This window comes from Hydra vulgaris, chromosome 14 (assembly GCF_038396675.1).
Source record: "Hydra vulgaris chromosome 14, alternate assembly HydraT2T_AEP".
NCBI lineage: Eukaryota > Metazoa > Cnidaria > Hydrozoa > Anthoathecata > Hydridae > Hydra > Hydra vulgaris.
This window is the reverse complement of record NC_088933.1, coordinates 14,128,875-14,141,524: the sequence shown is the minus strand read 5'-3', so window position 1 is coordinate 14,141,524 and position 12,650 is coordinate 14,128,875. Positions and strand designations below refer to the sequence as shown.

Here is a 12,650-nt window from a genome sequence, read left to right as displayed (position 1 = left end):
ATATCTTTTTACATATTAACTGCTATAAAGAACATTACTGCTGCGTTCCGTAATTTTTTGCATTGTCGTTTTTATTGTTAAAAAATGTATAGTTCAATAAATTATATTTATTAACAAATAACACTTGTATTTATTTAAACATAGATCTTGTAGGGTGGCTAATTATGAAAAGTTGGTTTACTTCTGGAATAATATTTTTTTTGTGCTTAACATTTGTTTTTATCATTAGATTTATTGCTTGTTTAGTTAGATCTTAATACATCCATGTGTTTTTTTGTGAAATTTTTTAATTCATTTTGAAATTGTTTGTCTTCTGCAGAGTTTAACAATGGTATAAATTAAATTTTTTAGAAATTATTTCAATAAACAAAAAAACAAAAAAAATTGCTTTATATATATTACACCAATGGAATAAAATGCGATAATTTAAACTTTCTAGCATTTAGTATCAAAAATATAAACTAGTTCCATATAACACCACAAATAACACCTTGCATATACTACCACAAACTCTGTAAAAAAAAGTAGAAATTTTTACCTTAGGGTAGAATATGTGATATATCCTTAGTGAGGTTTTACTTCTACCTTTTAGGTAAAATATTATATCTTTAACGTAGAAACTAATTCCTTTAAGGTAAAAAACTGAAAAATATTGATATATATGATAATGACAAACCATTATGTTTAATAAAATTTTTTACCTATGAAAGTAGAAAACTTTTGGAGTGTAACTTTAAATTTACGTTTGCAACATCTTAAAAACAAAATTCAAAAATATTAGAATCAACTTAAAAAAAAAAGGCTGAAAAGAATTCATGAATTAGCATGTTCCCAACATGCCATGATACCTGAAATATATATATATTTACATGCTGATATACATATAATAATGCATGCTTCATTTAACGTTGGTTTACATTCCTATATTATTCAAGTATTCTCAAAAAACGTTCGTTGAGTCTTTCAATCATTTGATGTGCCTAACCAACCATTTTTTTAAATGCCAAAAAGTTTAATAAAGATTTAATGAGAAACGTTTAGCTTAATTAAAAAAAAGTTTTGTCTTTTGTTAATTTAGATTGACGTTTATCAGTCAGGACTAGAGCTTGATGCTTCTAGTCACTAATTTTTTTTAAGTATTGGTAAGAACTTTTGCACTTAAAATTATAATTTATTTTTTGAGTAAAAAGCTGTAAATCTATTTTCTTCCATAAAAAAATATTTTTCGTTTTAAAAGTTGTCATTTTTTATATGCCTCTTTGACAGCAATAAAACCCCTTAATCAGGGTTCATGGCAGTTTTAGAAATCCATTTTCCCTGATTTTCACCCGATTTCAAGTACTTTTTCCTGAGTTCGGGTGGTTAAAAGTATATAATTTTCCTTGTTAATGTTGAAAGATATAATACTTTCGCAACTGAATCCATGGTCCCCTAATATTTTTATTAGAATTTTTTAAGGAATTAAATACTTCATCTTAATTAATTGGTAGCAATCTGTTAAAGGAAGGTTTTTAAGTAATAAAAAGTAGTTTAATAAGGAAACAAAATCATAAAAGTCCAATAAATATAAAAAATATATTTTCAAAAATAACAATTTGTATTTATCATATAATCTTATATAAAACTAAAAAACATTCCCTGAGTTTTCCCTGATTTTAAAGATTTTCAAAAAAAGTTCCCTGAAACTTTCAGGTATTCTTTGATTTTTTAGAATTTAAAAACTTTTCCCTGGTTTTTCCTGAGTGCCATGAACCCTGTTAATTTTGATGATGTATTTTTTGGACTTTCTCATTACATAAACTTTTTTGTAACATTGATTTTTAAATGAGTTTAAAGAAAAGAAAAAAGAAAGTGAAAAAAAGAGTAAATGGAAACACAACGTAGAACTAAAAAACTATTTATATATTTTTTCAATATTGATCAATTAAAAAAATGTCGTCAAAAATAAATTACACTTGAATAAAACTTGAATAAAACATAAAAGATTATTTCTCTAATTTTTTTTTTTTTAACAGGAAAAAGGTTTTTTATCCAAGCCAACTGGATTTCTTGTCCATTGAATAGCGTCTTTAACAGATACAAAAAAAACATCAGGATACAAGCGGACTTCATTCAAAAATTTTATAAATCCTAAATAAAATAAAGCCAATATTATATAAATAAAAACAATGTTTAAAAAGTCATTCATGTAAAACTAGTACCTAAAATATTATATGATTACCTTGCTTTCTATAACTTAAAGTAGGACCAGTAAACCAAAAATAATGAGCAAACATTGTAAAGGGTGTTTTTTTATCATTATAATGAAGTAAAAAATTTTTCATAAACATATTATAGACAGAATCAGGATCTTGATCTACCAGGTAAGGAGCACAATCATCAAACATTGCTCCAACAGTACCATTATCATTGCAAAACCAAGTGTTTAAAGGCATCTCCCACAGACCAGGATAAGAATCTAAAAATTAATTTAGAATAATAATTATGATTTTTATGTTTTTAATTTTTATGTTTTTATTATGAATTTTTAATGACAGACATTAAAAACTTACTGGTTGGACAGTTTTTAACAGGACAAGGTATTGTTGGTAAGTAGTCAAAAGTATATGGCCACCATCTAACTCCAACTGGAGTAGCAATAGAGCTGTCATACAAAAAATTATTATCAGCTAAAACTCTAAAGGTATTTTCAGTAGATCCTAAAAATGGAGTTCGCCAACCAGATATCTGTGCAGAAGATTTTGATTCCAATGTTAACTTCTGTGTCAGAACTTCAAACTCCAAATCATCATATGAAGCCTAAAAATCAATAAAAGATTTAATAAAAAACTAAAAAAAAACTAAAAACAAAACAACAGATTTTAAAATGTTACTTACATTGGTTGACCACCAGGATATTGGAAATTTGTGGGTAACTGAGTGATCTTCAATTTCATGCCCTATAGTATTACTTACATCTTAAATATAATTGTACTAAATAGTATAAAATTTTTTTCTTTAATATATAATTCTTTTTCTAAGTATATAACTTTGAAAAAAAAGTCAAACCTCTATCATTAAGTTCTTTTACCATAGAGTAGTCAGTATTATCACCTGATACGAAAAAAGTAGCTTTGACAGGACATCCGTTAGCATTTTTTACTCCATCAAAAAGATCTTTGTAAGTCTGAATGTTATTTACATTGACTCCATCATCCATTGTAAATAACATAATCTGAGGAGTGTTATTTGGTATTAAGCCACCAGGAGTATCAACACCAGTACAACGGCAATTAGGTAGCTTGCAAGTAGATGGGTCACATGGTTTAGCAGGATCTAATTTTAAAAATTTATGAAAAATAACCATAACTAACAAGATTATCAATGAAAATTAATTTTTTTTTTTTTAATACATTATTTTTTAATATACTATTAATTTTATCTACAATATTATCACTAATAAATGATAATTATTATGATTCTCCCTAGTCTTTATGACAAACATTCTATGACAATTTATGATAAAATAGTTTGTAATCTTTATGACAAACATTCATATATGAGATTTATGATTATATTACATTAAATATTTGTATATGATATTTAATTACAATAACAACTTATTTTGTTTTTAATACTATGTCAAAAAAGATTTGATAACTTACTGTACACTTTACGAATTATTGGTACAGAGAGAGGTGGTGCAGGTGCTAAACATCAAATAAATTCAAGAATACAAAACACAGTTATCGTTTACATATGCTACAAATATTTTTGAAATTAAAAATTTTCAATATAAAAGAAAATGAATTCAAAAATACTTTAAACCAGGTCTTTTTAAATTAATATAAATAACTCAAATACTTGTTAATGTAGGTATATTTGGAACAATCTGAATACTCGAGCAAGGAAATGGTCCTTTATCCAATCCAATTGGATTTTTTGTCCAATCAATTAAATCTTTTGCAGTTACAAAATAAACATCAGGAAATTGCATCACAGTATTCATGAACTTTATTAAACCTTTATAAAATAGATTTAAATTCGTTAAAAACATGAAGCAAAAAACTTTTATAAAGTTCTGTGATGATGCAATATCCAAAAACCTATAGTTTCTAAATCACAACATAAATATAAAATAAATAGAACTACGAACCATTTTTTCTGTACTCTTCAGAAGGTTCATCCATCCATAGAGATGATCCAAACATTGTAAATGGTTGCTTACCACCATAATAACTCATGTTAAAATTTTGCATCAATAAGTTATAAACACTGTTTACATCTCCAGGAGTCAAGCTTCCAAGACACTGATCAAATGTGATGCAAGTATTTCCTGTTGAACCATCTGACCATACATGTAAAGGAACCTCCCAAAGACCAGGGTATGATTCTAAAGGTATTAAAAGCAAAACTTAGCACGGTCATTCAACCATTTTTTCCAAATATTTATAATTTACTTTTAATAAACAAGAAAGCAAATATATACATATATATAAATATATAAATACATATATATATTAATATTAATATATATATATATATATATATATGCATTTATATATACATATATATTTAAATATATTACTAGTTGGACAGTTTTTTAGGTAACAAGCTGAACTTGGTAAATAATCGAGTGTGTAAGGCCACCATTTTTCTGATACTCGTGTTACTAATGAACTATCATATAAAAAATTATTTTCATAAATAGTTTGATATGTCACTTCAGTGGATTCTAGAAATGGAGTACGCCATCCATAAACTTGAGCATTAGATCTCAAATTTATATTGCTTCGCTGACCAACAACTTCTTGCTGCAGCTGCTCTCTATTGGCCTAAAAATAAAAATAAATTAAGTATTGTAATTGCTTGTTATGTAGCTGCTTCAAAAAGTTTACTTACATTTGTCCACCAAGTATTAGGATTTTGATGTGTTAAAGAATAGTCAGCCATCTCATGACCTAGAACAAAATTTTTGTTAATTTTACATAAGGTCTATCTGACTAATATATTTTGCTTGTTTTAGTTGCGAACTTTATTACAGATATACAGAGCTGACTAAAACTGGGAGGGGAGGGGGGCCGGATATACAGAGCTGACTAAAACCAGGGGAGGGAGCCTTTTTTTCTAAAGGATTTAAATAAAAAAATTCTAGACAGAGAACTTAAAATTGATAATTGTGCCCTCCACTTTGAAACCGGAGGCGTCGGCCCTGATATATATCTATATCTATATATATATATATATATATATATATATATGGTATTATTTATAGCACTTCCCCAAAATACCACTTCTATGCACATATTGTTATTGTTAAGCATTATTATTATCTCTATAATTGACATAATTATTATTGTTATTACTACTGTTATTATTACAACTATTACTACTTTATTATCATTATTAATTTTATTATTATTATTAATTTACTATTAAGTCTATATACTTTTACAAATTTACGGTTAATATTTGTAGGTCGTCACGTTTTTGTCAGTTACATAACTGTTTGTGACTGATCCTAGCTTTGTATTAATTTTATTTTATAAAGTGAAATAAATGATTGATTGATTGATATAAATATATATATATATATATATATATATATATATATATATATATATATATATATATATATATCTATATATATATATATATCTATCTATCTATCTATCTATCTATCTATCTATATATATATATATATATATATATATATATATATATATATATATATATATATATAAATATATATATATATATAAAATATATGTATATATATAAAAAAAAGATATATATAAATATATATAAATATATATATATATATATATATATATATATAAAACATATGTATATATATAAAAAAAAATACAATACCAGAATTTGAACGTTCTTGTACCATAGAATAATCAACATAATCACCAGAAACAAAAAAAGTCATTTTTACAGGGCAACCATTTATAGTTTTTGCTCCATCAACAATAGTTTTGTAAATTTGATAGTTGTTTACATTTATACCACCATCCATTCCAAGTATTATCATTTGAGGAGTATTGCTGCCTGGCAAGGATCCAGGGGTATCGAGCCCAGCACATCGACAACTTGGTAGCTTGCATATTAAAGGAGAACATGTTGTAGCATTTGCTAAAATATATATAATTTATCTTAAAAATTTATAAATAACGTCTAACGTATTAAACAACCAAAAAGACTCGCAAGTTTTAGAGTAATAAGCATTTATAATTTTGATCATGTCTAATGATATTTAATACATGTCATATGATATATCATATGATATAATAGATCATTTTTTATTATAATGTAACAATTATAATATAATATAAAATAATAAATAATATAATAACTATAATATAATCTAACATTAATATAAAAATTTACTAAATTTAATAAATATAATACATTTGATTTAATATTTTGTTGAACCTGAATTTTCTAATAATAAATTTCTTTTTAAAATTTTATTTTATGTAATGCTATAAAATAAAATTAATGAAAAATAAAAAATAAGTTTACAAAATGTAAACTGATCACAAAAATTTTATTATCAAAATTTTGTTAAAAAGACATTTTTTGTAAACGTCCGAAAATATCTGGTGCTATTTTAATATTTTTTTTCCAGTGCGATGTTAACAACTCATCTTTCGTATAAGACGTGTTTTAAACGTCTAAAACTTGTTTTATTTAGTTGTAAGCGTTGTGTACCCATTGGTATCATTTTTTTTTTGGCGGTCATATTTTGGAATGATGAAAAAAGTTGCATTGGGTAAAATGTCGCAAAACGAGACATAAAAGGATAGAAAAGTAGTTTATACAGTCAAACAGTACTCATTTCAAAACACGTGAAAAAAAAATTCTAATACAGTTCTACGTGGACGAAAAATAAATAACTTAAAAAACAATGTTAGAGTTTCTAATCTAACGAGTTATCTTTCTTATGTAACAAAATAAGAAAACGAAGTTCTCTTATATATATAAATTTACTATAGTTATTTTATGTAAATCAAATAATCAGATGCATACCGTATATGATTGGTGTTGCTCTAGTTGTTGAGGTTGTTGATGTGCTTTTTGTTGTAAATGTTGTTGTTGTTGTTATTATTGTTGTAGGTAGAGGTTTTAAAAATAAAGCTGTGGATGAATTTATCAAAAGCAAACTGGAGTTTTGTAAAAATATTTCATCAAAATCATTTAACTGCTGCGCCATATTTTTTTGTTGAATAAAAAGTACTATTATTCCAGCATACAAAATCGCAATAGAAACGCCAGCAAAGATTGCAAGCATGAACTTCGACGACTTCATTCTTTTACAGTTTTGTGTAAACAAGCTTTATTTCAGATTTTCCCTTCTAAATCAAACTGAAATTACATTCTATTAGTCGTGACTAATTTAAATAATATATTTATATGTAACGTTTAATATTTATAACTTTTAATATTTATATGTAGCATTTTATTTTACAAAAAAAGTTAGTACTTCTTCAATATATACCTCTGCCTTGTTTTTTGCGTTTTTTATTATAACCTAATTTTTTATGATTTATTGAATTTTTTTTGAAACATTTATAAAATGACAAAGGAATTTCAATTACTGTACTTTTCCCGCCTACTTTTATCAACTCCATGAAATTGTTACTCGATACTTATATTAAACTTTTCAATTACAAATTAACAACAAACTAATGTGCAATCATAAAGCTTAATTACAACAAAAATATTAACAACTATGTCGCAATAAAAGTATATATTTATGTTTGTGTATGCATATGAAAAGTATATATGTTTATGCATATGAATTGTTAATATAACAATTCATATGCTATAATATAACATATGCATAAACATATACCCCAACATAGCTACCCCACGCCCAGCGACTTTAGGGGGCCCTTCGGAAAAGCTAAAGATCTTTCTTTTTTTTTTTTTTAATGATAATTAGTGGAAGATTTTTTAAGATTTTGTTCTTTCACTTTTATAAACTCTTAAATTCATACAAAGTTTATTTGTCATTGATATTTATAAAATTAAAATCTTTTACTTCACTCATTACAACAATATTTCCGATTGATAAACTGCGGGAATTTGAAGATAAAATTAATTAGAATATGTTTCTAATATTAATTAACTAAAATATGTTTCTAATATTTTATAAATTATTTTATTCCTTTTTATTTACATTTGTACTTTAATCAACTTTGCAGTTGTAGTATTACATTTCAGTTTTTAAATTCAATATCGTTTTAATTGTAGTAAAACTAATAACTGCAAGCAAATAAAATTATTTATTTTACTATTTTTAAAAGTAACTTTTAAAAATGTAACTTAAAATAACAATGACTTGGCCAGAGCTACAAACAGAAAATTTAGAATAATCAACAAATAAGCAGTTTGAAATAGTTGTTTAACAATAAAAAGATTTTACAGTAACAAACCTTCGTGATTTTTATTTTGCAAATGCGTATTATAGACTTTGTTTATCGTTAAAATTAAATTGAACAAATACAAATAAATAAATGATTACATAATTTGCAAATGGCCACTTTGAATTTTATTATTCCGTGCTGAAACACTCCGCAGAGCAAATAATTTAATTTAGATTTTCAAAGTTTTATTTTTGTTTAAATTATTTCCTTATTATTAAGCAAATAATTTGTTTATAAAATCTATTAAAAATTTTCATAATATTAGATTAAAAAAAATATAATTATATCATATAAGTAATATAAATTAACTTGTTCATTTATAATATTAACTTATTAATTTATAAAATTAACTTGTTCATTTATAATATTAGTTTGATAATTAGAAATTCTATTAGTAAAATATGATTTATTTATTCATTTAGTTTTCAATGTTTTAAGTTTATAGCGGTTAATTGGAGATTTTCTTATCAGTTACCAGCAAACATAGCGGAATTTCAGAGGACCTATTCAGGCATTTTAAGCGGACCGCTGTAGTTTTGCTCATGGGCTATTTAGTGAACCATCAGTAGCAGCCGCTAAAAATGGCTAGCCGATGACAAGCAACTATTAAAATCTCAGAAAATTATCGACTTGCCATTTATAGCGGCTGCCGATAATGGTGCACTAAGTAATTGATGAGCAAAACTCCAATCAACCGCTAAAAATTGTCTATATAGCTCCACTGCAAATCCACTAAAACAATGTTTTCTGGGTATGTTTGCTGGGAAGCAATTCATACAGCTTTTTCCTCACTTGGAAAAGTTTTTTTAGTTGTAAAAATGCAAAGAAGGGCAAGCCATGTTGACATCAAGACAAAATTCCAATTTATATTTTAAGTAAATGATTCCAATTTATATTTCAACTAGAATATAAATTTTGACCATGATCGCACCAAACATTTTTTTAGTGGACTTGCAAGGGGCCTACATAAGCATTTTAAGTGGTTCATTGCAATTTTGCTCATCAGTTACTAAGTGGACCATTACTGACAGCTGCTAAAAGTGTCTGGCCGATAACATAATATAGTGGCTTATCATGGGCTAACCCCTTTTATCATGGGCTAACCCCTTTTAGTTAATTTTATCATTAAGTAATCGATAAATATGAGTGTACGCTCACAATGTCCATGTAGGCTATCTGAAATTCCGGTGTAAAATGTTTGCTGTGATAGAATGAACTAGGATGAGACTTCTATGTTAAAATTTGTAATATTTCTATATTTTATAATAAAAAATATAGAATAAAAGTAGCGCAAACTGATTTTATTTTATAAATAACTGTAAAAATCAACAACTTTTTGGTTTGTTAAATTTTTTTACATGCGATAGGCAATATAAAAATTTTTAAAAATATTGTACCGAAAGGTATTGTACCTTAGGACAATTTTACCTAGAGAAAAACTGCATTGTTATGGGTTCTGTGTGTACAAAAGTAATTTTTCATAATTTTTTATACAGCCACTAAAAGTTAGTGCAGAGTGACTTGTTGAATAGTTACAATTGCAAATAGCTGAACTATAAAAGGTAAACTTGTCATAGATAAGTAAATTTTTGATGTTTTGTTTTTTACTTTTTTTGTTTCATTAATCTATTAAAAGATTTTTAACATTTTATTAAACATTAAAATGTGTCCCTCCAGTGGTATGGTTAATTAGTCTGTTAACTAATCTAAAACACTTTTAACTACCTGTTTTACCTTGGGACAAAATTACCGTTGTATCTTGGGTCGTTCCAAGGTACAAGTTAGTTGAAGAACAAAAAAGATTAGAAAAAAAATATATCCCTTGTTAATAAGGAGTTCTTTCCTGGTACAAAGAAAAGAAAAAATAATCCCAGGAACACAAAGCCAATACTGTAAAAGCTTCTTGTTCAGAGGATGAGCAAATGAGATTTTCAGCTAGCGAAGAAAGTTTTAATTTATCTATGCAAGAATTAATAAGAAGAGTTTTGAAAATATTTACTGTGACAAAATAAAACCAAATAATTATGTTTAAATTTTGTTACCACGTAGCAAAAATCTTAGAAAAAAACGACACTGTATTTGAAATTTAATACTTTGTTAAAACTAGAATTATAAATTTTTTATTACAAAAATGAAACACCCTATCAAAATGTATTGCGAATTTATTGAATTTTTTTTGACTTTTTCTTCAAGAACTTCTGTCTAAAGTAAGCGACGAAGTTCCCCTTTTAATACGTATGACATGCGTGTAGATAATTTTTGTAGTTAAAGAAACATTTTTTTTTATATTATTATTTTGATTTTTATTTATTAGTTTGAACTAAATTAGAAATTTAATTTATTTTGAAGTAAATTAAATTTCTTTACTAAAGTGTTCAATTACTTCACTTAGTCCAAAATATTTTTATCTACTCTTACACTTAGTCGCACTAAATACTTTTATCTACTCTTACACTTAGTTACAAGGACTAAATCACACTATATCTCAATTTGGTGTTATACCTTGAGATTTTACAGGGCGTATGAAATAGCTAATTACTCTCTTATTAAAAAACGTATTTTAAATTTTTAGATGGCGTGTTGTTTAAATGCTTAATTTTACTGAAGTATATTCATATATATATAAAAAAAAAATTCATACAATTGAAAATAAATAATAAATGAGCTGTCCTAAGGTACAACATCTTCCCTAATAAAAATCTGAAAAGAAACAAAAAAAAATTTTTTCTGCAAGAGATTCTTTAAAATCAATCACCGTAAAATAAATTCAAAAGCTTTAAAATTTTAGCATAAATTTAGAAGATATATTTACGTAAGATAAAAATAATTTTTTATGTGTCTCTAATAAATTTTAAAGCTAAATCATTATTAATCTCTTTAACAAATTTAAAAACCAAAAATGTTGTTATTAAGATTTTTGCATGAAACCATGTGTAAATTGTAAAACTTTCTTCACTATTTGCAACTTTTTTTTCTTTTGCGATTATTATTTATTTATATTTGATCCTAGAAGTTCTTACGGTCTTAGTACAAAGCATTGCGTAAGAGCATATAACTGGAAAGTTCACGCCGTCCTCCTTACCAATGTTGCAAATATGGCCAGAGCTGACAATTTCACCTATTTTTACTGCTGGTTGTATAAACAGTCTTTCTTCTAAACTTTTTTTTTATTCAGCAAGGTTTTTTATTCTCTCGTGTGGTACTTTAGCTTACCAAACTCAAGGTTAGTGTAGTAAGTAAACCAGAAACTGCTGTGGTTGGTTCAGAAGATAATGGTAAATTCTTGTTCACCATGGTACAAAAGATAATTATAAATTTTTGAGGTAAATTATCCATGTTAATAATGCTGTTTTTATAAAGTAGAAACAACTATAGAAAAAACCAGCAATATTGATTTTTATTATTCTGATCCTAAACCGGAACTAACACATACAGGAAAACTAAATTAATTACTTCTACGTGAGCGGATATTTACTTTTTAAGAATGTATAATTATTAATTAAGAATGTTTAATAACTATTAGGTTTAAGCAGAAAAAATGTGAACTTTTTCTTTTTTTTATTTAATTTTTATCTGCTGCTCTTTTGGATATATTTTTAGTTAAGGGGGGTACCACAGAAAAAAAAGTAGATTTTTGGAGCAAAAATCAAACTTTAATTTTTAATGCTAGTTAAAATTTAATGCTCTTTTCAATAGTATATAGGTTTCTGGGGTTTTTATAGGCTAAAATTGTATTTTGGAGATATTATCATTGGCTAGTATGGTGATTTAGGCCATAGCAACACCTTAGAAACGGGTATTACTTCCTATTTCTTGTCTTCTATCCCTCAAAATGGGTGGGAAATTTAAAGATTTAATTAATGTCAGGTAAAGTTACTTTGCTTTTCTGGTCTAAAAACCAATACTCAAAGCATCAAACTTGTTTAAAATGAAGCTTGTAAAAATGGCTTTGCCATCAATATTCTAGTATTATGATTTTTGTGAGATCGCAAAATTTTAAAACATAATATCTCATCCAAAAATCAAGCTTAAGAGTTGAAATTTTCTCCAATGATTCATTACGCATAAAGGAATTATTTAACCATTAAGTTTTTTATAAACATTTTTACTTTTTGCTATTGAATTTTTAAACAGCATCTTTGCCAAATACTTTTAATTAAAATATAAAAATTTTCATTAAAATCTGAAACAACTTTTTAAGGATAAAATTAAATGGTTAAATGGAGCACATCT

At 25.7% G+C, this 12,650-nt stretch overlaps 1 protein-coding gene across 2 annotated transcripts; it reads right to left on the bottom strand.

The window, feature by feature from the left end:
- Positions 1-1,887: 1,887 nt before the first annotated feature.
- On the bottom strand, positions 1,888-7,614 carry LOC100206555 (uncharacterized). 2 transcript variants are annotated; one of them, XM_065817172.1, is made up of 13 exons: positions 7,487-7,614; positions 7,018-7,343; positions 5,854-6,120; positions 4,882-4,940; positions 4,568-4,814; positions 4,136-4,372; positions 3,844-4,002; positions 3,645-3,689; positions 3,049-3,315; positions 2,878-2,939; positions 2,553-2,799; positions 2,222-2,458; positions 1,888-2,130 (listed from the first exon to the last, which is right to left on the bottom strand). In XM_065817172.1, the coding sequence occupies exons 2-13, from the start codon at positions 7,295-7,297 to the stop codon at positions 2,009-2,011; spliced, it is 2,229 nt and encodes a 742-aa protein (XP_065673244.1). In that variant the 5' UTR covers positions 7,298-7,343; positions 7,487-7,614; the 3' UTR covers positions 1,888-2,008. The 2 variants fall into 2 exon arrangements, with proteins under 2 accessions (XP_065673244.1, XP_065673243.1); XM_065817171.1 differs by having other exon boundaries at positions 7,018-7,353; positions 7,487-7,581.
- Between the last annotated feature and the right edge of the window lie 5,036 nt (positions 7,615-12,650).